The sequence below is a fragment of the Opisthocomus hoazin genome, chromosome 4 (genome assembly GCF_030867145.1).
Source record: "Opisthocomus hoazin isolate bOpiHoa1 chromosome 4, bOpiHoa1.hap1, whole genome shotgun sequence".
Taxonomy (NCBI): domain Eukaryota; kingdom Metazoa; phylum Chordata; class Aves; order Opisthocomiformes; family Opisthocomidae; genus Opisthocomus; species Opisthocomus hoazin.
The window spans coordinates 45,779,289-45,803,937 of record NC_134417.1 but is presented as its reverse complement, the minus strand read 5'-3'; the positions used below and the strand labels follow the sequence as shown (position 1 = coordinate 45,803,937).

The window sequence follows — 24,649 nt, the reverse complement described above, 5'->3', positions numbered from 1 at the left end:
TATCAAGTCAGTCGCCCTCCCAGCTCTAACAAACTACACCAGAATTGCTCTTTGTTTGCATCATTCCATGTTCATTTAGCGTTTTGGTGGAAAGCAAGTGGAAGAGTTTTGTTCTGCTGTGTTAACAGCATGCTCAGTTGTAGTCCTACCTGGTGAGAACAGATGTATCTACTTCTCCTCCTTCAGAAATTCCTTGCAGGGCTTTGAGACTTGAAATGGCGTATTATCTACCAAATAACAGATGTCTTCACAGATTAGCCTCTCTAAGTAAAAACACAATCACACCACACAAAAGATGATGATTAGCTGGTTGAATAACAATAGGAAAACTCCAATGCAGATGTACAGGAAACAAGGAAAGGATCAGACACTTACATTTCTATTTTTCTGAGTTCATTATATACATTCATTTTTACAATGACATCTTAATGTTAAAGCTGCGATTATGCAGCTTTCTGTTTCAAAGCTTCAAACTTATGATTTTTTCAAATTAAAATAATTTATTAATATTTCCTCCAATTACATGCTAATAAAAGACTTAATTCAGTTTGCATACAATTAATGCATTTGTTGCAAAAGTATTCTATATGTTACTAAATCCATTTTAGTTAATTTCTTTAAATATTTTTCAGTTGAAGATTTGCATTCGTATATTTCAATATGAATGAAATTGAAGAACTCTGAAATGAAAAATTCTGTAAATCATAATACACCTCTGAGTATATGGTCCAGCAAAAAACAGATAGAAGTTTTGCTTGCATAATTTAGAGGGAAGTATATGAAGAATCGGATGCACTGATCTACAGTACTTCCCCTACTTGATGGTTTGATTGCTTCCTTGAAAAGAGTCAAGTTCCCGATGTGATTTGGTGGGTCAAAGTCTTCCTGAGTGCAAAACGGTATAGACAAGGACTCTGTTGACCTTGAGTCTGGTAGAGGTTGCCTGGTGCCTCACTCAGTAAAACCCCTTTGGTACCATTCAGAGTGAAATTTTCCAACGCAGAAATTTTCTGTTCTGATTTCAGGCTGTAATTTCTTCATTTCAGTAAAAATAGTTCAGTCTCCGAGAAAAAATAAAAATGGGGGGGAGGGGGGTCATAGTTCATGAAGTTACAGTACCTCCTATTATTTTGTGAGACTTCCATATCACAGATCAAGAAATTGAAATTTATCAAGGAGAGAGGAGGACGCAGGACAAAAACTAGAGGGATTTCTCGAGTGGGAGTCAAGGTTAAAGATTTTTTGCATTTTAGTGGAAATCTGCCAGATTAGACTGCGCACTGGTCTCAAAAATCCTTATCCATGTCCATTTCTTTAAGTTTTGTAGCTCAGCTCTCTGAGGATTTCGTCAGTAGGGAGTTTGTTGCAGACCGTGGATACGAAGGTTGTGACCACAGTCCAGGTGGTTGACTCAAGTACTGAAATTATTAAGAAAGAAAGGACAGGGCTGGGATACGGTCCCCATATTAAGGGAAACTAGGAGTCAGATGAAGAGAAGGATATGTGGAAACAAAATGGTGAGACACAGAGAGTAGGAGCAGAGAGGAGCTAAGGGAGGAATGGGTGGGACTTTTAGGAACGGGTGCAGACTGCAGACGATACACAGGAGAAAGAGAGGTGGATGGGACTGTGGTAGAAGAGACCAGACTCGTAATAAGGCAAGGTCAAGTGCTAGATCAAGTGTTACAAGTCTGGGCTGAGGACCCAAAGGCTCCAGCTCTCTGGAGGATTGTATAGGTGTCGGTAGGGCTGTGTGATACAATTTCTGAGTTGGGGTCTTTTTTTCTCATTTTCTTTTTTTTTTTTTTTAGAACTGTGTAAGTTTACTTACTTAAAAGCCTGTTAAGGATGCAAAGCAGAGCTCTCTTAAATAACGAGATATTTCAATCAACATTGCTCAGATGAATCAATATTTTATTTTATCTTAGTAGTTCATTATGTCACCCCTTCCTCCCGTAACTGTACATCATTCAAATCCAGCTTTGAAGCCAGAGTTATTAATTTCCTGGGGAGCACTTATGTGGCTCTCATTATTGCGGCATCTGAGTACTTTACAAACATTAATGAATTTATCTTTACAGCATTCTGATAAGGTGAAATGACATTATACACCAGGCAAAGCGAGGCACAGAAGCATAATGTCAAGAAGGGACATTTAATTTACATACCCAACATGAGATGTTTGTGCCCTGATTTTCCAGAAATAGTATTTGATCGCCCTTTCTTTGTTCTGGAGTTGGCTTTTGCGGAGTCCATCACAGTTGGAATTGCTCCACACTTCCACGGATCAGAGTGCAGGTGTTTCATGCTCTGCTCTAAGCAAGCAAGGAAGATGCAATTAATGACTGCCTGCGCAGAGTTTGGCTTTTGTGACTTCTTTGGCATTAGGCACTGAGGCAGAGAGAGAATCCAGTTCCCCAGGGCAGCTTTCGGCTGCCCTAGGCATGACCGTGGTGGTTGTCTGAGCCCTTACCTCATTCTCTTTGGACTGTCTGGTGCCTTTGGTGGCCAGGCAGAGACACAGCAAGCAGCAGGTTCCTCCTCAACGTGACCTTGACTCACTGAATGTGTGTGGTCAGTCCCTGCTCTTATTTTGAGTGAGGCTGAGTAGTAGACAAAAAAACAAAGTATATGAGTTTATTATTCGGGTTGCCACAATGTGTACAGACTGCAGCCAGTGCAGACTTTTGCACTGCGGGGGTAGATGGACGAAAAGGGCTCTCACGGCTTCTCATTGATCCCTGTCTTGTGTAACTCTGCCATGGCAATCTTGGCACACAGGACCTGGGGCTTCTGAAGCAAGAGAGAAGCTGCAGTTTTATTTAAAAAGGATCCTTCCTTGCATCTCTGGGCTGCCTGCTTGCTCAGCTGCATGACCTGATATGGGGATGAAGGGGGAACCGTGTCATACAATAGACCCATGATTGGGCATCTCCTGTCTTCCATCACTACAGGGCTGAACTCCTGGCTCGAAACTGAATTGCGCCCAGGAGAGGCAACACATTTCCCCCAGCTTTTTACAGCCTGCAGAAGCCAAGCCATGGTGCAGTCAAGCAGGGCATGGAGTAGGCAGGCTGTTTTCCTACAAGACTTTTCTTTAGTAGGAAAAGAGAGAGACAGAGAGATAAAGAGACAGTTTTGAGATGCACAAATGGGAGTTAGGCTCCGTTAGCTTTGTCCTGGGTTTGGCCAGGACAGGGATAATTTTCACCGGACTCCAGGTTCCTGTGGGGGGGGCAGCGCGGCGGGGACTCACTCGCGGCTTGGGAGGTCAAGGCGCCGGTCCTGTCCGGGAGAGCGGCTGTCTGGGTCGTGCAGTTCACTGTTGTGTTTTCTCCTTATTTGTATCGTTGTTGTTCCTGTTTCCCTCTGTTTGCTGTTCTGTTAAACTGCCCTTATCCTGACCCACCAGTTTCTGCCTGTTTTTTTTCATTCTCCTCCGAACGCTGGCGAGGGGAGGGGCGGCCACGGAGGGGCGGCCACGTAGTGCTTTTGTTGCTGGCGGCAGCCGAAACCAAAACATTAAATTGGCACCCAACGTGGGGCTCGAACCCACGACCCTGAGATTAAGAGTCTCATGCTCTACCGAATGAGCTAGCCGGGAGTTAAAACAGCTTTCTTAGATTTTGTTAAATTTTGTTATAGGCATTTTTCTGTGTTAGTTAACTAGTCGCCGGTAAAAAATGTTTCTGTCTTTGATCAGATGGCTGTGGTTTCTGAATCCTTATTTGCAGTATGTATTCAATGCCGTGCTGTTCATCATTGCGGGGAAAAAGATCAGGATGATGATTTTGTTGTACTGTATGATGTCGACTTATGACATGATAACGTCAATATGCATGAAATTAGGCTTGTATTTGCATGCGGCACTGCGATCATTTCCGTACCTCGATCCTATGTCTTAGAATTTGTTAATAATCAAACCCAATCTGTGGGGAAAACCGGAGGGGATACCTCCCCCCACTTTTCGCCCCCCCTCTCAGTGAGCCTCACTGGGCAGGAGTGGCAGAAGCACCCCATTGTAACTGGCCCTGAGGGTCCGTGCATCCTTGGGATAGACTATCTTAGGAGAGGGTATTTCAAGGACCCAAGGGGGTATCGGTGGGCTTTTGGCATAGCTGCTGTGGAGACGGAAGAAATTAAACAGCTGTCCATTTTGCCTGGTCTCTCGGAGGATCCTTCCGTTGTGGGGTTGCTGAGGGTTGAAGAACAACAGGTACCCATCGCAACCACAACGGTGCACCGGCAACAATATCGTACCAACCGAGACTCCCTTATCCCCATTCATCAGCTGATCCGCCAGCTGGAGAGTTAAGGAGTGATCAGCAAAACTCGCTCACCCTTTAATAGTCCCATATGGCCAGTAAGAAAATCTACTGGAGAGTGGAGACTGACAATAGACTACCGTGGCCTGAATGAAGTCACACCACCGCTGAGTGCTGCCGTGCCAGACATGCTAGAACTTCAATATCAGCTGGAGTCAAAGGCAGCCAAGTGGTACGCTACAATTGACATTGTTAATGCATTCTTCTCCATCCCTTTGGCAGCAGAGTGCAGGCCACAGTTTGCTTTCACCTGGAGGGGCGTCCAGTACACCTGGAATCGACTGCCCCAGGGGTGGAAACACAGTCCCACCATTTGCCATGGACTAATCCAGACTGCACTGGAAAAGGGTGAAGCCCCAGAACATCTGCAGTACATCGATGACATCATTGTATGGGGTGACACAGCGGAGGAGGTTTTTGAGAAAGGGGAGAAAATAGTTCAGATCCTTCTGAAAGCCGGTTTTGCCATTAAGCGAAGTAAAGTCAAGGGACCTGCGCAAGAGATCCAGTTTTTGGGAATAAAATGGCAGGATGGGCGCCGTCAAATCCCAATGGATGTCATCAACAAAAGAGCAGCTATGTCTCCACCAACCAGCAAAAAGGAAACACAGGCTTTCCTGGGTGTTGTGGGTTTTTGGAGGATGCACATCCCAAATTACAGCCAGATTTTAAGTCGTCTGTACCACGTGACCCGGAAGAAGAATGATTTTGAATGGGGCCCTGAGCAAAGACAGGTATTTGAAAAATTAAATGGGAGATAGTTCATGCCGTAGCCCTTCGTCCAGTCCGGTCAGGGCAAGATGTTAAAAACGTGCTCTACACCGCAGCCGGGGAGAATGGCCCAACCTGGAGTCTCTGGCAGAAAGCACCAGGGGAGACTCGAGGTCGACCCCTGGGGTTTTGGAGCCGGGGATACAAAGGATCCGAGGCCCGCTATACTCCCACTGAAAAAGAGATTCTGGCAGCATATGAAGGCGTTCGAGCTGCTTCAGAAGTGGTCGGCACTGAAGCACAGCTCCTCCTAGCACCACGATTGCCGGTCCTGGGCTGGATGTTCAAAGAGAGGGTCCCCTCTACGCATGATGCCACCGATGCTACGTGGAGTAAGTGGGTCGCACTGATCACCCAGCGCGCCCGAATGGGAAACCCCAGTCGCCCAGGAATTCTGGAGGTAATCATGAACTGGCCAGAAGGCAAAGATTTCGGAGCATCACCAGAGGAGGAGGTGACACATGCTGAAGAGGCCCCACTGTATAACCAGCTGCCAGAAGATGAGAAACAGTATGCCCTGTTCACGGATGGGTCCTGTCGCATTGTGGGGAAGCAGCGGAGGTGGAAGGCTGCTGTATGGAGCCCTACACGACAAGTCGCAGAAATGGCCGAGGGAGAAGGTGAGTCCAGCCAGTTTGCAGAGTTGAAAGCCATCCAGCTGGCTTTAGACATTGCCAGTCGAGAGAAGTGGCCAGTGCTCTGTCTTTACACCGACTCCTGGATGGTGGCCAATGCCTTGTGGGGGTGGCTGCAGCAATGGAAGAAGAACAACTGGCAGCGCAGAGGCAAACCTATCTGGGCTGCCCTATTGTGGCAAGATATTGCTGCCCGGCTAGAGCAGTTGGCTGTAAAAGTCCGTCACGTGGACGCCCACGTCCCTAAGAGTCGGGCCACTGAGGAACATCAAAACAACCACCAGGTAGATCAGGCTGCTAAGATTGAAGTGGCTCAGGTGGATCTGGACTGGCAACATAAGGGTGAACTGTTTATGGCTCGGTGGGCCCATGACACCTCGGGCCACCAAGGAAGAGACGCGACATACCGATGGGCTCGTGACCGAGGGGTGGACTTGACCATGGACACCATCGCACAGGTTATCCATAAATGCGAGACATGCGCTGCAATCAAGCAAGCCAAGCGGGTAAAGCCTCAGTGGTATGGAGGACGGTGGTTAAAATATAAATATGGGGAGGCCTGGCAGATTGACTACATCACACTGCCACAAACCCGCCAAGGCAAGCGCTATGTGCTCACAATGGTGGAGGCCACCACCGGATGTCTGGAAACCTACCCTATGCCCCATGCCACCGCCCGGAATACCATCCTGGGCCTGGAAAAACAAGTCCTGTGGTGACATGGCACTCCCGAAAGAATCGAGTCGGACAATGGGACTCACTTTCGCAACAGCCTCATAGACACCTGGGCCAAAGAACATGGTATCGAGTGGGTGTATCACATCCCCTACCATACACCAGCCTCTGGAAAGATCGAGCGGTACAATGGGCTGCTAAAAACCACTTTGAGGGCAATGGGGGGGTGGGACTTTCAAAAACTGGGATACTCATTTAGCAAAGGCCACCTGGTTGGTTAACACCAGAGGGTCCACCAACCGGGCTGGTCCTGCCCAGTCAAAACCTCAGCGCCCAGTAGAAGGGGATAAAGTCCCTGTAGTGCACATGCGGAACATGTTAGGGAAGACGGTTTGGGTTAGTCCTGCCTCGGGCAAAGGCAAGCCCGTCCGCGGGATTGCTTTTGCTCAAGGACCTGGGTGTACCTGGTGGGTAATGCGGAAGGATGGGGAAGTCCGATGTGTACCTCATGGGGATTTGATTTTGGGCGAGAATAGTCCATAAATAAATTGTATAAAGTTAATTGTTAAATAACCCTGTCACCGTCTGTTATCACTGTTATAATTGTTATATTTTGTACCAGTAGTAGCATAGTAAGAATCGTCCAGATTAAAGAAGGATGGACTTTTTCGATGAAAACCTAGCAGAGCACAGCAATGATGGAACTGGACCTGGTTTTCAACAACTGACATCCAGCAACTTCATCAAGATCAACATCTCTTGCAGACTGTGGGCACGGGCCGCACCAGATACATCAGCCGTGAGCTCCGGATGCAGCAGGTGACTGCCCATCACCACACATCACCTCTCCTGCCACGGGAGACCATTACGACAGATGGAGCCTGAAGTCATGGATTAAATGAACTCAACGGACACTTTAGAGTGATGATCCATAGACTGAGGGAGTGATATCTGGAGACAGGAGAAGTGGTGGTGATCAACTGGACAATGGGGGACCTGGGCATGACGTAGATGGTATGGAATAAGGGGTGGATAATGTCCTGGGTTTGGCCAGGACAGGGTTAATTTTCACTGGACTCCAGGAAGGGGCACAGCCGGGGGATGGGGGCTGACCCCACCTGGCCAGACAGAGCCCGGTATTCCATGCCATGTGATGTCACGCTGGGTTTCGGTGGGGGGGGCAGCGCGGCGGGGACTCACTCGTGGCTGGGGGGGGCGCGGCGCCGGTCCTGTCCGGGAGAGCGGCTGTCTGGGTCGTGCAGTACGTTGTTGTGTTTTCTCCTTATCTGTATCGTTGTTGTTCCTGTTTCCCTGTTTGCTGTTCTGTTAAACTGCCCTTATCCCGACCCACCAGTTTCTGCCTCTTTTTTTCCATTCTCCTCCGCACACCGGCGGGGGGAGGGGCGGCCGCGTGGCACTTTTGTTGCCGGCGGCACCCGAAACCAAAACAGCTTTCAGTATGAGGGGGAAATCTCACTGAAGTTTGTACCCACAAAAATACTGCCATAAGAATCCAGTGTCCCCCAGTTCCTCTCCTGTGCTGTTTGGTACTTTACACAGGGCCATTCTTCCGCGTTTTCCTTCATCAGTTCATTTTCATATTCAAAATTCACTTTAATCACATCGTGTAATGACAGAGTCACTGGAAGTACTCCGGGTTTGCACTTGGCAACTCAAAACATGGTTTAGCCCATCTTATTTGCAATGTAGAACAAGAATATCTGACACACCTGGAGTTATCCCCAGCGCATGTTGGCTGAGTTAAATCATTCAGGCAGTTATTATTTATGCAATCCGCCTATCAAACGTGCAGTCACAGGGATTCTTATTCTTTTCCTGCCTATGCTGTTTCTTACCTCTGTTAGAGAAAAGAGAACAGCCTTTTTAGAGCAGTGGCCTTCATTTGCACTGCTTCACAAATCCTGAGCCAGGTGCTGGGGTCTTTACTGAAGCAAAGCTCCCATCAGGGTCGTTCTGTTTTGCCTGAGGAAGAACTTCCCATTTCTGGGTGTTAAATGAGAGTTTTCACTAATGTATTAGTGTTTTCATTAATGTATTAGAATAAATTGTGCATCTGAGCATAATCTTACTTGACAGCATGACATATTTTCAGATGCTGCTTTTGGAGATTTCCCATATTCTTTCACATGCCTTTCCTTCTGGCTTACCTGCATGTCTATATGTGCCAGAGTTTGAACCTTTCAAAGGAGGGAGGATGAGCTGTTTAGCTAATAGCAGTTGATCTGGCTGCAGAAAGTGAAAAGGAAGAAAATAAGACACGCAGTGATCAGCATGCTAAATCCTCTCTAAAGCTACAGACCTGTCACATAGAGCTAAATCTCAGACACTGCCAGGTTAACAATGGATGTGCCCCTATCTTTCTTTCTCTTGCCTTCAGCCCCCCTTCTCCAAAGCCTGAAGTTGTTGACATCACGTTGACACAGAACAAGGCATTATTATTCAGGGTTGCATACAAAGTGAACTCGTATTGAGTAAAACCAATAAGCTGCACTGCTCTGACACTTAATTTTCTTGGATACTCTTCCTATTGAATCAGGCAGGACCACATACATTTTCAATGAAATGCAGTGTTTGCACTACAGTAACCTTCCATCGACAAGAATGAATAATTTGGAAATTACCGAGAGGCTATTTCCTGCCACCTCCCTCCAAACCTACATTTTTATGGGGCTATATTTCTGTTTGATGCCATGTAAAATTTTCATTTTATTTCCACACACTGTGTCAAAATGGTGCACAAAATATTCTGTAAAAGGGGTTGCTGTTTATGGCTGGGTCACTGGTTGGTAGTCCCCTATTCTTTCTAAGGCCACTTCTTCCTTCGACATCAAACCCTGGGGCTGAAAGTTGAGGATAAATAAATGGTGTCCCTTGAACTAGACCGAGTCATAATAAACTCTCAGATGAAATGTCAGGTCTAAGCAAGCTTACACTTCTACTTTCCACTGTACGATGATCAGCCCTCCAAAGCAGAGCAGTCATATTTCAGAGCTCACTTTATCTCCCTTCTCTTCTTACCATATTGAATGTCTGATTATAGGAGAGGTAGCAAATGGCTCTTGTTAAAAGGAGGTTTAACCAGGGAGACATAGGTCAAGACATCATCTTACTTTCCATGGCATAAGATTGTGTACATGCATTTATGCATCCATCCATCCAAATCTGCCAAAGATGTCTCTATTCTTAGACTATGAGTTATTACAATTTCATACAAGAAGCTGCTTCAGACAGGCTTAATCTTTGAAGCGATAGACACTATTCCAAGATGATTGTGTGCTCTGAAATAGCTAGGAAACTAGCAAACAGTTTAGTTGGAATTACCCCAGAACTAACACCCTGTCATGGGGGCAAAAGGATCTGGCAAGGCACACAAGGAGGTCTTTAAAAAAATCCAACATTTCATGTTTGTTTACTGTACTGATATTTTTACTAAAATATCGTTACCAGACCATGTTGTTTTTGTTAGGAATTTATGCTCTGTTGGAAAAAGCCCCAACAGTATGGGTTACTAGTAAATATATTAATGCACTGTTGAGACTGAATGGTAAAGAATTCAAAAGGCAGTTATGCTTTCCTACCATGCTTTGTTCAACTATAATAAAATGTTTCTTTCGATCTTAGGTACTTGTATATGTCTATTATAACCTGTCGTTGTGGAATTAGATCCTTATGCCATACTTATATATTATGATTAGAGCTGGTTCAAAACATTCCATCCAAAACTGACATGGAAATATTCTTAAACATATATTTTGATGGGAAATTTAATACGATTTTCTTTTCACTGAAAAGAAAAAGGGGAAATGCCATATATGTTTATCAATTTTTTCCTTTTTTCTTTTTTTTCCTATTGTCACTGAGAGACGCATGCTAGTATAAACAGGGAAATAAGGAGGGAGAAGCAGAAAACATAACCATCATCTGCTGTGTACATAGATGAACAAACATACATGTGCAATTCAAAATTGCAATTGCAATAATGAATGCATTGCCTTTTTTTTTTTTTGATAGCTGAGGTGTTTATGTTCTTAATTATGTGATCTCGTTTGATACAATAGGATGGGGCCACAACCAAAATACAAGCTCTTGTTCCTTGCTCATCTTCAGTTTTCAGAAAGGCTGATTTTGTGGACTGGATTCAGCATCTGATGGAGTCAGGAAAGTGCTAGGTTGGCATCCTTCATTAGCAGTTATTTCCTCTGTGCTTTAGAGATGTAGCCAGGGAGCCTGGAGACAAAGTAGAATGCGTGGGTCGTGGGCTGGGCTCATCTGTACTTATCTTACATCAGGTCATATGAAACTCCCCTAGAGATGGGCCAAAACTTAATTAGTCTATCTTGACCTGTTTCTTTTTGTATATCCCTCAATCTGCTTAATCTTTACTGTCTCCTGAGGAAAGTTAGTAAAAAGGGAGCCTCTTTACATTTAAGGTTTTCAAAGCCTAAACCAAATTTTTGAGATTTTTGTCAAAACAAAGATCCTTTCCTTCCTTAGCTCGCATCTTTAGTTCACTGCATATCAGTTAATGGTGATGCACAATATCGAGTCTCTATTGTTGTGGTTTATTAAGGGTTATTTGTTTAGTTGAATAATTGTGGTGTTTACTAAAGGGAAGATGCTTGCAGTTAAAATCTTACTTTGAGATGTTTCCATCTATCTCTACTACAGATTTTCTTCAGAGTCCTCTAGGGCCAGGGTAGCAGTGTTTTCAGTGCTACAATACAGGTGTGTTTAACAGCAAGGCACTTGCTTCCATTTCTGAATATTCAAGCATCTTTATGGAACTGGTATTTTGGCCTAGATTTCAGACATTGTGAGCATGCATACTTCTCTTCGTTTGCAGTTGATCCTTTCCATTCCTGAAAATTTGACCCAATCAACAAGCTCAGGAATACAGTACCATGTTATAAGAGGGAAAATAGTACCTTCTCTTTTGCACCCTTTTTTCTTTCTCTACTTGGAATATATACATTTAACCAAGCTGAATGTGAAAAGCGTGATTTGAGCTGCTTCACAAAGCTACACCCTTTTCCAACTCTCCAGTGTTTATTAAAGTGCAGGCAGAGCTATTTACTTGCTTATTCCTTACAATGAGTCTTTTTTATTGTGTTGTACACAGTAGAAACAAGGGAACAGTTTAACACAGCTGCAGAGAAGTTAACCCCATAAATCTTGAGATCCCTGTAGCTGGAGAAAGCACTGAGTGGGATCCCTTTGTACACACGTTGGCATCCTCAGGTGCAGTGTTACAGGCTGAAACCAGTGGTGGACCTTCAGCCATCTCAAACTCAATGCAGAGAAACAGCCCCATGGAAGGGATGGGTCTTCTCCTTCCAACAGAGGCATTTTGAACAGGTCAGAGGCGTCAGGCTTTAGAGGAGCCAATCTACCTGCGGTCTACAGAGGGAGTTTAGGTGAGTAAATCAAATGTCAGCGTCCACGTTGTGAGCACCCTGAGTCAGGTGAGATGCTGTGGGAGATCCTCTGGGGAAAACACCACCACAAGAGTGATGTGGAAATGGAGTTTGTTTCTACATCCGTTCTCTGTTGTGATCAGCAAGGAAGAACAAGCTGTATTTTCTTTAGTTTACCAGAAGTTACAGAGATATCTTAACTAGGGTAATTTTGTCTGTCAAGAAAGTCTTTTAGCAGGAAAGCATACAATGATTATGAAGTTTTTCTATCAAAGAGCAGACAATTTACACTGTTTAATGCTTCGTGGGCATAGTGTGGCACATGAAATTTTAATCATGAACTTGATATGATATTAGAAGATTTTCTTTGGTTTAGGTCCCATAAGACCCATAAAGAAAAATTTTTAAAAGTACACAACATAGACTTAAGTCTATCATCTTTCTTTTTTTTTTAAAAAAAAAAAGCTTCAAGAGCACAGTGAAAGGTCCTTTTCACTAAGGGCTATTTCTGTACAACTTTCTTGACCCAGTTGTTTCACTGTTTCACTTTTTTTTTTGTTAAGTTGCAAAGTGAAAGATGCTGCTTCCCCAAACTCAGAGAAGTTATGCTCTTTTTCTTCAAACAGTTAGCAAAAATAGCATGTTTCAAGCTGCGCCTTAAAATTTCAACATCAAAGATAAATTTCAGATGGCTGAAAAAATCTGAAAAAAAAAAGAACTATAAGGGAAGTATTTATTTAGCTAGACCTTAACATATTATTATTATTAGTTTTCCAGTTGATGTAAATTTATAAAGCACATATTTGCATTAATGAGATTTCCTGGAAAATGTTTGAATGGCTCAGGTATGTGTTGTATGTCTTATACTACTGTTAGAGCTTTTCATGTTATTCAAGTGGCAGAAGTCACTTCCTCCACCTGGAAAATGGCACCTTGGTACTGTGAATAAAATTGCCTTTTTAAGCAACAGAAGACAAATGGATGCCCAGAAGAACTTCTGTGGCAATAGATTTCTTGTAAAAGAAGAGTTTCTAATGGCATTCTGTAGTGCCTTAAAATGACTAGTGTTGCGATGCAATGTTAGGTTGTTGCAGAAAATAGACTTTGCCTTGTGGGACTGCCTTTCAACTTTGATGCATAATAACTTGATAATAGTAACCAGGTGCTTAATTAATTTTTAACAATTGGCAAAAGTGGAAAAGTATTTTTATGTGTGGTATAACTGCAACAAAATAATATCTAACTGATAAGCAGTTTAGCTTAAGTAATGATGTAGGAGACAGAGCAAAGGAACTTCTATTACATAAATGCTACTGGATCCAAATTCAACCATATAAACTTTTAAAAAGCGCACAAGACTCTTCTCCTCTCCACCCCTAATGTATATTAATGACCAAATTCTAATAATCCCTGTAGCTGCAAAGTCAGTTTGATCCTTATGAAGATGTTAGCTTCTCAGAGCTCCACAGAGACGAATGATGAAAAGGAGAGGATTCTTCTTATCTTCTTGTTCTGCAAGTGGACAGACACACACACAGAGTCATGTCTGTGCACCCATGGGAATCAGAGGCCACCAGAACAATTAATGTTCAGACTTCTTTCCCATTGGAGTTGCCTTCAAAAGTATTTACTAACTGTAGATAATCAAGAAAAATATCAAGAAATAGTCCCTTGCACTATCGATGGAGTGTGAAGGACGTTCAGTAGCCTAGTGCATTATACTTATTCCAGTCTCCATCTCTGGGACTTCTCGGTTGTAATCAGCCAAGACAGTAACCCTGTCTGTCACAGCTTTTCCAAAAAGGTCATGCGGCTCAAGCTTGCTGGAGGGCAAGCACACATCAAAACAGGGAAGTCTCACGTTAAATGACCTTTCATTTACATGCTGGTACTTTTCCTCTTCAGTTTTCCCTACCCTTTCAACGCTTGCCCCTGGCTGTTTCAGTGATTGTTCATAAGCTTACCACAGACATCAAGGCATTTGACAGCCAAAGGCAACAGCAGTGTTACCTAGCCTTTTCAGACTAATTTCTTCCCCTGGCCATGGTCACGTGGACATGAGGTTCTTCGTGCCCACCTATTTTTATGATGGTGAACCACAAGAGTGTAGGCTTTTTCTTCCTCTCCCTTTCATCAGCATGCCCCAGGTTCAACATGTGAATAAAGGAAGGTAACGAAGAATGAGTCAGCTGACAGTGTCCTCCACTCACCACGCTAATGACAGTAGCCTTAAAGTGATCAGCTAGCCTAGGACTGTTCATGGAGACACTGCCACAGTTGGGAGGAAGCCTGTGGGAACACAGTCATCTGAACTGTTATGTTAGCAGAGGTGAGAGGATTGGGATTTCAAAAGTTAATGGTGAAGTAGGGAAACTGGGGAAGAGGGAGCAACTGCTGTCAGGTTTTCCTGTGTATTGACACTGCTTTGTGTGTTTTCGTTGATTTGTATTTATCCCTGTGGTAACTGGAAGGTGCCGATTCAAACACCAATACAAGGATAACCACAACTGGGTTCAGGCCCCGTGGGGATTGTAGATGCTCTGCATCTGAACGCAAAGAGAAGAGAAGCTTTGGTTAGTGGGGTGGGTTTTTTCCCTGGATGGTATGAGATTCTCTGCTTATAAATCCACGTTACATAAGATGCAAGTCTTGTGTATGCAGAGAAGTGTGCTCATATCTCTAGTTCATCTCCTATCTGACTATTTCTTATGCACATATGACAGGTCTACACAGTGCCAGCAGGAGTGGTTCTGCTCAGCTGTGATATCCTGAGAGTAGACCCTGCTCTTTGGAGATGTTAGGAAAGTGAAGGGTCTACACTTTTGAGGATAATTGTGGAAGTAGATGTGAATTGCTCTTTCTTTGATCTGCAAAGAGGAATTCATTCCAAAGAGTGCTGAAAGATCTTAGTGTACAGGGGACATAGATATCAAAGATGCTGCACTCAGAATCTAATGAAGTAAGATGGTGATGATGGCTTGCATGTTCCAAGCAGTGGGAAATAAATTACAGCAGACAATGTGGCACATGTTGAACAAGAACACAGAATTCTTGCTCAGAGGAATCTTATTGCTGCAAGTTAATAATCTTTTTATTAGCATGCCCTAAAGCTTTTTGGGATATAGATTTTGCAAAAGAACAGCTGGATTGTGGAAGTAAGCCATTGAATTAAGAAACAAATCACGCAAACTTGAAAACACAAAGTTGCCCTTGAGCCCCATGTAGTCAAGACGAGTACACCTGCTTCCTTTTATGAGGTACACTTGAATGCCCTCTAAGTGACTAACCTGTGGGAAGCAGTGAGTGAAGACCTTGGTGGTGGAATTTACGCTGGGTGAGTAACTCCGGGGGAGTCCCAGCTCTCTGAGTTGTAAGTGAGGAGCCTCTGCTGTTGCTATCTTGTAAGGAATTTGTTGAACATCATGGGACAGTACTATACTAATAGCATAAAGGCTGTTTTTCCTTGGTTGGAGATTCAACAGTGATTGGAGATGGAAGAACTTCTGGGTCTGTCTTTTTCTCTTTCATTTTCTGCAGAACCAGAAATAATATGGTGATGAAAACTGTCCGTGATGTAGCTTCTTCTTCTTTCCAAAATGATCCATAGAGGAGAGAAGACAGTCACAAATAATATGATAAAGTTTGGATGCTTCATGGGACAGAAGTGGCATGTCTTTTGTCTGTTTTCTCTTTCCATTACTGTTTTTTCAGCTTCTTTGTTTCAATCTCCTGATTTCTATTTGACAGACTCACAAAGAAAAAAGGGTTCTACATTGACTGTTAGCTTTACCTGAACACTCATCTTCTGTTCCTCCCTATGTCTTCTTTAATTTAATGCACCGTTGGTATTTTTTTCCCATCAGACATAATGAATGGCTAGGAGCTGTCAGCTCTTTTGGACTCTTCTGTCTTCTGTTCATCATTATCTCTTCATTGTCCTCTTTAATTTAGCTGTGACGTTGAGGGTATCACTTACTGTGAAAGGCAACATTGCTAGCTGTCCATAGGGACATAGGCATTTCACAGATCTATTCGTCATCCTGTAAGGTAAACTATATGTGAAATATTGTGCACTAAAAAGGGCAAAATACGTAACTCAGTTTCAGACACCAAATGCTTAGCTGATATTTTCAAAAACAGGTCTCTGAGACTAGGCACATGACACCTTTTCTAGATACAAATGTCCGCTAATTTAACTATTGAAGATGATATTTCTAAACTGAAATTGGTTTTAGTACAATCTTGCACTAGCTTTATTACTTTGTTTCAAAATATAACAGTAGGTACACCATTCTGAATTCAAATATAGAAAAAATGCAAAAGTCATAATTACACCTTTATTTCCTGGTTTCCAGACGAAAGACAGCAGTTTTTCAGAGTAATTGGGAATAGGCCCATTTACTTGGAGACCTAAATATAGATCTTGGAAATTAAGGTTAAGAATCTTTTTTTTTAAAAAAAGAAAAAAATCTTCATCAAAGATCTGGTATATTTGTAACAGATAATTCCCTCAAATAATCAGAATGGTTTATCAAATGTTAAAGTACAGTATGTTTTAAAATTAATTTTTTGGAGAAGTGTACTCCTAAGAAAACTCAGGGAGATATTAAAGAATAGAGTGCGAATAAAATAGATACAAAACTCAAATACTCAGATTAGATTTTGAATTATTAAAGTTTAACACACATTTTCCAAACCTTTTTTTTTTTTTCCCCTGGGACCATTTTTGTTTCTGTTCACTCTTTGCATTTTTTTTTTTCTTGTAAGTGACGGTGTATTTACAACAGGTGGCGATACTCTGGTTTTACATTAATCTGCCCGAGGTCAGGAACTGGCTGTGTGTCTGCATTTTCATTCTACGTGTGCACAAATCGTCTAATCTATTAGTGCCTAAAACTACATGCACAAATACTTAAGAAAATACAGATTGGTGAACTGGAGCTCTCTTGGTAGTCACTGCAAGCAGTCTCTGTCTTTGGAAGACCATCACTGATGTGATTTGGCTTCCAAAGGAATACAAATAAATCTCAGAAAATGTTTCTTGCCTTAGAATATCTGTAAAATAAATCCTTGGTTTGCATGCATTTCCTGTATGCAAGAAATAAGGTATTAAAAATTATGGAAAGTCTAATTGTGGTATTTTACACCCATGTTTAAATCAGTTGGACTAGATGATCATTGTAGGCCCCTTCCAGCTGAAATACTCTGTTCTATTCTATTAACCCTAAGTCACACCAAGGACTTTGAAGAAATGGAGAAGTTGTAAACTCATGGCAACATTTGGTTTATGCATCTTTACTGAGTTCTCTGTGTATAATTTTGTGGTCATGTAGTCAAAAAGATAAATGTTTTGAGGGCAACAGAAGAACATAGTGGAAGTTTCCCAGTGCTAATCTTTGTTTCTTTCTCCATATGCACACTAGTCCCTATTACTTAGCACAGGGTAAATTACCCAAAGAGTCCTGTCTAAATAAATACACACACAAAAGCACATAATTCATTTTAACCACTATACCAGAATGTATAGGCAAATATGTGTATACATTATGGGTAGCATTAACATGGAGATGGAAGAGAAATATGAAAAAATTGTGGTTCACAACCAAAAACTGTATAACATCACAGTTGCCAAGTGCAGTTCAAATTATAGAAAGTAAATAACATGGATTTAGGCTTGCAATTTCAGATTCTCCCTTTTTTCCATTGTATTTTGATGATTTCAGACGAGTCGGTGCTTGTAAATCCTGTTTTGACTTACAGGCTTACAATTTACAAGCAGAGTCCTTGGGAATATGGAATCTACATGGTTAGTGGCTTATCTGGTTCTTCTCCTTTCCTGCATATATTTTTATTAATATCTTAATGGGTGCTAAACATAGACGTATTGTATATGCATCTTTGAAAAGTGCCGTAATAGACTATATAATGCCAATTTATGCATAAAGACTGAGGGTTTTTACGATGTCTGCTTTGTCGTTTGGTAAACCTTGAGGAGAAAGGGATGAACAGGAGTTCCTCAGCAAGTTTTCATGATCAAACAACAGCATGAGTCTAATTCTGATTTTAATTAAAAAATAGTAAATTAATTCACAGATGATTGCTTTCATTTAGGAGAAAATGTCTTGCAAATACTGACATTTCTGCAAATTACTCAGATGTTTTTAAGGTCCACTTTTCAAGTGAAAGGAAAGCATGGGAGAATCCAAAAACACCATGTTTGTGTACATAAATTTCCATATCTAATAACTTAATAAAACCCAAGTAGCTTTTGCTACAGAACACAGGTGAGAAAAGTCACAATCCTTTTGAGGCTTCCACAGAAAAGTCAAACATAGTTCTGTTTTCACAAACTCTTTGTCAGTTATTCAGTTCAAAGGTGTTGTTCATTGGTTTGACTTGTTTAACTTATGTCCTCAAGATTGCATTTTAAATAAGCTCTGAAAGATTATATGGGGGCATGTTAAAATGACTCAGAAATGTCCCTAGGAATCTGGAAGATGAAATTGCGTTGAACTGAAAACTAGAGGATACTATATGCTATTTAATATTGACAAGAGGCATTTTAGGAGGATGATTTCAGTCTCCTATCTCTCAAAGTTGGTTATGAACCTTTAGCAAATGCTTTTTAATGGAATGAAGAGCTTAAATGCTGTGTTGTCTTTGGATACTCAGTGAGAGATTGCTCACAGCAGGTTTTTGGGACTACATTTGCTTTTCACTTCTGATTTATGCATTTATTTTCCCCACAATATGCATGATTAATATCAGCATGATTGGGATTTATTTTTTTGTAATATTTTTAAAACTGAGGTGAAAAATATCTGTGACAGGTATTTGAAAATACCATCTGAGGACACATAAAATGTTGTTAGTCACTCACCAAATGGGCAAAGGCGGGGAGATGGGGTGGTCAGATATTTTTGCCACATCCCATTTTCAGCCAGCGGTTGCAAGAATTACGAGATTACCTGTTACACCAAGATAGTTCAGTTTAGGAGAAATAGAAAGTTTCCAAGGACAGAGAGAAGGTTCTCTGGTTGCTGCAGCTCTAGCTGCAGCCCAGGTAGCTGGTGGGGTCGGTCAGGAGGTGATACAACAGCTGGCTAACATCAAGCTAAAAATTGCCAGGACAAAACTACCCTCTGTGCTACTATGTCAGCACAGTTTGGGACCTCCCTGCTTTGGCACCACTGAGGTTTTGATTTGGAAAAGGAGGGTTTCGCTTCCTGAGGGGTGCAAAAAGGTGAGACTCAGGGAGGAGACTCCAGCCCTGTGTGCCCAGCACAGCTGACTGGCAGTGTCCGCATCTCGCGTTTGCTCCTCCAGTGAGGACCCTTTCTCCAGACTCTTGTGAGATCGATTTTATCATCTCATAGGCACAATGTGAAGATCATTCTCAGTGCGTGTGTATTGTGTACTCTTGAGCATTTTTCTGCTTTTTGGCCACAGCTCTATCCATCACTGCCAAGCTGTTGGAGAGCATGGCTAACACAAGTGCAGTTAGGCAATTTCCCATTGCTAATCAAGATGATTTTCCTGTGAAGCTTCATCTTACTTGGTAATCAACAGGTATAATAAGAGAACATATATTTTCTAATAAATAATTTTCCTCTTCTCTTTATTTCTTTGGCAGAATCATGAATAAACTGGCAGACCAGCAGGACCACATGATACCATGAAGAGAAGCTTACAGGTCCTCTATTGCCAACTGTTTAGTAAGTAAATATTATTATTTTTTCTGTAAGAAAGGAACTATTCAAATCCTTACATAAGATAGTAATATTTATGCAGGGCACAATTCAGGGAGGTACTTAATCATGTGTCTTTCTTCAAGTACCTGGAGAAACCATGTGGAAGTTAAATTATCTTGTTAACTGAGATTTTTGGAGATGTATTAAAAGAACAAGTGGAAGTATCAGTTGATTCTGCAGAGTCTTGTAGAATAGCAAAAGTGGTTTGCTGTGCCTTGGAACTGTGAACACCCTCAGAAAAATGAGGTGTAGAAACAGAGGATGGTGGTTGGAAGAAATAACACAATGTTTTTGTAATCATGTTTTTTTGTCTAGTTCTCAGTGGGCAAAAGGGTTTCATCCCACTTCACATGTCTGGTGGTGGTCTCTCAATAAAAGACCTATGAGTGAGGGCAGGGAGCTCCAGACTCACACAGACCTAAATTCTGTGTCACTTCCTGAGCTGGCGAATTTCATTTTTCTAAAGTTTCGGCTGTTAGAAGAGTCCGTCCAATATGAAAGTCCAGCAAAAAGACTCAGTGAAATTTAGACTATGTAGGTGGGGCTGCCTCTCATGTTCACAGGAGTAATGCAAGGTTGTAGTTATAAATCAGTATTGACACTGTTTGGGCATTTCTATAGGCTGACAATTTTCAGTGTCAACATCACAAGCTACAACTTTTCTTCAAAATTTTAGAGATTAAATAAAACAAGAATATATGAAATATAAGTGTAATCACTTGCTGTCATATGTTTTACAAAGGAAATTGCTAATTTACATTAAGAATCTGAAGAAGGTTTTCTAATGTTGTCTCTTCAATTCAGCAGAATTTCTGACTTTAAGATACATGTTTTTGCAGACAGTTTTATATGGATTTCTCTTATTCTGGTCCAAGCAACACAGAAATCAGAAAATCATGCTTAGTACACATGGAGTGAGCAATGCAAGGACTATTACTTTTATTGGCACGTGTGAAATTTAAGTCTAACAAATATTTTATGGACTGTTACAGAAATTTAGTTAATATATCTTTGCTTTAATCATTGCCATCAGGGTACAGAGTGTGAGAGATTTCTTTTGCTTTGCTAGATTGGCTAGTGTTCCAATTCTTACTTGCAGCTTCTCCTGTGGCGTAGGAGAAACTCAGCTGTGTCTTCACGACATCTGAGGGGAGACTCTGGAGGTGCACCCAACATCATTTTTCTCTCACAAGCCTAAAGCTAGGCCAGATGTGCCTAGACAACCTGCCCAGCAGCACACCTTTGGCTCCCAGAGGTTGAGTGCCTGGCTGGAATGCAATGGGGGAAGAGCTCCTCAGGGAGGACTGTAACCAGAAACCCACTGACAGCCGTGGGGGCTGTGGTAGTTTTACAATAGCTAAGGACCCAGAATACTTTGTCACATTTTGACAAGTTTCTGCATGCTGAATTGTAACTTAATTCTAAAATAATCTCAGTTGCTGGACCGACATCAGGTGCATTGTAATGAAAATATGAAACTGAACTGTATGAATACATTTCTACCAACATGGTAGGGAAAAAAAGGAAGGTATACTCTACATGCAACCTATCGCAGTGTTGGGTCTATCTGTAATTTTATTTTATTTTTTTTTTAAATATCATGCTTCCCTGCTTGGCAGCATTCCCCGTTGCTATCCCTGCTGCTTTAAACTGTATTTTTGCGGGTAATATGTGGAAGATCTAGGCAGCAAATAGAGGAACACTGAAAATGAAGAAGGAAAGACTGAGAAAACTATATATATACATACACATATATATAGTATGAATAGGCAACAATATCGTGAACTCCGTGATGTAACTTGAAAAAAGGGGTTCTGAACATGCTGTTTCTACTGACAGATAAAGAAACTGCTTTATTTCTCTGAGTGCAGCAAAAATGTGTACTAAATGTGGTTATCATTAACAAATGCAACAGCTGTAGCTATGCAAGAGATATTTTGGACATCTGGAGAGAGTTTTTTCACTGGCTGTTGGTTGGCTGGTTTGTAAGAAAGATGGCAAGATCCTCCAAGTTACTTAATTCCTATTAAATCAGTTTTCTTTTAGATACCCTGTAGGTGTGTTACTTAAGCTCATTTTTTCCCCGGTGACACCACAATACTAAAACCAATCTGTAACTGTTCTTTATGCTATAAGAAGGGCCTGCAGCATGGTCTTATTTGTTTCATTTGCACAAAAGAGGGAAAATTGCTGCTACTATACAGAGAAGAAAAAACCCAAGCCTTCAGAGAAAGCATCAGAAGAGGATGTTCTGCTTTGGGCTGATTCAGCAGTGTCCTATGCCTGCCTGCCTTCCTCATTGCCAACTGCAACAAGTGGGTCCACGGTGCTGCCTCTCTGATGTGGCAGCGTTTTCGTCTCATCTGCTGTGTTACGAGTGATTCAGTGAGGCTCAGGGCTATAGAGAGGAGTGCCCTGTGTGTGTACTCTTGTGAGTCAAAAGCTAGAATGGTTTTAGTAAAGTCTTGCTGTTTTTTGTAGAAACAGTGATCAGCTGGAGAGACAAAACTCTTGTCTGTGCTTGTGTGAGCATGCCTGTGGCTAAGAAATGTGGGAAGAAGCAGTTTCATCCCCAAACTGGTGTGTTGCTATGGGGCTTGTCACATCTTGGTTGAGTCCCAGCTGTGCCACTGGGCCACTAGTGGCTATACTCTGCTGTGTGTTCGTTTCCACTTGTGTTCATTTGTGCTGTGTTCAACCATGAATGTGCAGTGTCTGAGACAGTGGGACCCTCATACTCATGAGGACTGCTTGGCTGGAAGAAAAGGCTCATGTAGATGTTTGTCTGATTTACAGCCTAATGAGATTTGTTAGCTGGATTTTAAAAGTCAGGCCCACATCTAAATCAGATTTTAAATGTAGCATATGTCTTTTTTTTGTGAATTTTAGATGAGTTATGTAATCAGTCTGTTGCCATCCATATTCTTCTTTTGTTGTGCTTTCCAAAAAGAGCATATTCCATTCACTGATGCTGATCAAGAATAGTATGTGAAAACGGCACTAGAAGCAGCTGCTCTTTTGAATATGGTTGTAGCTGACTTGAATCTGATCCCAGTTGTCAAGAGGTAGACTTTGTAAAAATTGCAGTGCTACATTTGGCCCAGGACAGGGGCTCTGGGCGGTGCTACTTTACCTCTAGTCATTCATAATTTATGAATAAGTAATTAAACATGTGATGTAACTGTAAAGAAGCAGTGCTTTCAAATGATATCTTCAAAGATTCTATTTAATCTGAAATCTCTAAGACATTTAAAAAAAACATAAAAAGATTAAAACAAAAAATTTGGAAGGGGTGTCTTGGTGAGAGCTCTTTGAAGTCGCTAGCTAGATTGAGTTGATGAGGACCAATTAAAGCAAAACATGTGTCCACAATTTGCTGCCATTTGTTCTAGGCACATCTTTATGGATGAAGTTTGTTGCCTCTGTAATGATGAAGATGCAAATATGTTTCCCATGAGGCTGAGCGATCTCCATTTTTTATAAAGACCTAATGTGATGATTTAAGCCCTACAGCATAAGCCACAATATGTCTGCATTTTCTGTAATAAAACATGCACATTGTAATTTACCATGCATGCACTGTTCACTAAGGGCTTCCAAGCTGCATATAAACTAGAGAAAAATGTGGAGAAAGGTAACTGGTGAAGCCCTTGGCACATGAGCTGTATACGAGACTTTCTTCTTCAGAGATTTGTTTTCCTGTAAAATGGAAGGACTTATTTTCTGTTTACTTACAGCACCAGTGTCTGTACAAGGACCTGTCACCATAGCATCTGGAAATAAACGCCAGTCTGCCATTATCACTTACTGCGTTCCCAAGCATCACTCTTTCATCTCCGAGGCCTGGCACGATGCCCAGTAATATCAATAGAAAGAGCCTGCTATGTACAGGCTTGCACCACTCTCTGTAGCAAAACTGAGCAAAAATGGCAGTGAGTGGCCGTGCCTTGTAACACAGGCTGTCACAAATCCTCTATCCCCTTGCTCTGGATGCAGCTCGTCTTCCTCGTTTGTAACTGGCAGCCTGACTGCCTTTCAGCGAAGTCTGTTGTGGTGAAGTTCACCCTGTGGAAAGGGTTAGCACAAGCCAGTGTGCCATTCGAGTCTGAAGCAAGTCCGGGGGCTCATCCCTCTTTTCGTAAATATTTGATAAGCAATGTGAGTTTATGAAATTCCTGTTTTAGAGAAGACCCAGTTCTCAGTGCCTTCTGAAGGGCGCTGAGCAGCATTATCTCCTAATGCCTATTGCCTCTAACAGGAACCAACACCCACCAACTCCTGTTTCTATTGACAAGTACCGTCTGTGAGTAATTATGCGGTATTAATAAGATGGTACGCACTAATAGCTCGTTTATACAATTATACATGTCTCATTTATAGCAAGTAGGGAGGCATGGTAACAGTACAAAAAAGACTATTGCTAGAGCAGGGAATAACCTGTTCTCTGCCCATAGTAGTAGGTAAGACATGAAGAAATGGATCTATAGAGCACGTAGCTTGATGTTAGACATCAGGCAAAAATGCTTTAGCAAGTTAGGACATGGAAACACTAGAACAGGCTAGTCAGGAGGATTTTAGTCTGCCACTGAAGCACCGAATGGAAAAAAACCCATCTCTTAGGGGAGACAGAGGTCATCTAGATGATTTCAAAAGCTCCCATAAAACCCTCTGATCCTATGACCACCGGGTACTGTGTCCTTAGCGCAAATGAGCCTGCTTGCTTCGACAGAGGGCTCTCAGTTTTCACGAGCTATGTATAATTAATCTGTGCGATAGAAATGTACAGCTAACGTATGTTTAAAGGTACTGGGGATCACTTGATACAGATCAGCAGAGAGTCTCTTCCTATCACTCACGAGGACTCAGGGAGGAAAGAAAACAACATTGGTTTTGTGCTCTGTTAGGCTGGTAGGTGATAGCTTGAGCAAAGAGAGCAGCAGGGAGTGGTTATCCAGCTACAGATTCCGTCTGGTTTGCTTAAAAATTAGGAAGGTAAACAGCCTCTGGGTATGCAATGTTTCATGTACAAAGCTTTGTGGGATACTAACTGGGCTGGA

The 24,649-nt window shown here is 42.0% G+C and overlaps 1 protein-coding gene across 2 annotated transcripts in view; it reads left to right on the top strand.

Moving 5' to 3' along the window:
• Window positions 1–24,649, top strand: part of TMEM108 (transmembrane protein 108) — a 172,528-nt gene that overhangs the window by 66,131 nt on the left and 81,748 nt on the right. For both annotated transcript variants that reach the window (XM_075417414.1, XM_075417412.1), the window contains exon 3: window positions 19,475–19,556. In XM_075417414.1, the coding sequence (XP_075273529.1) occupies window positions 19,517–19,556 (40 nt within the window). In that variant the 5' untranslated portion in view covers window positions 19,475–19,516. The remainder of the gene's footprint in view (window positions 1–19,474; window positions 19,557–24,649) is intronic.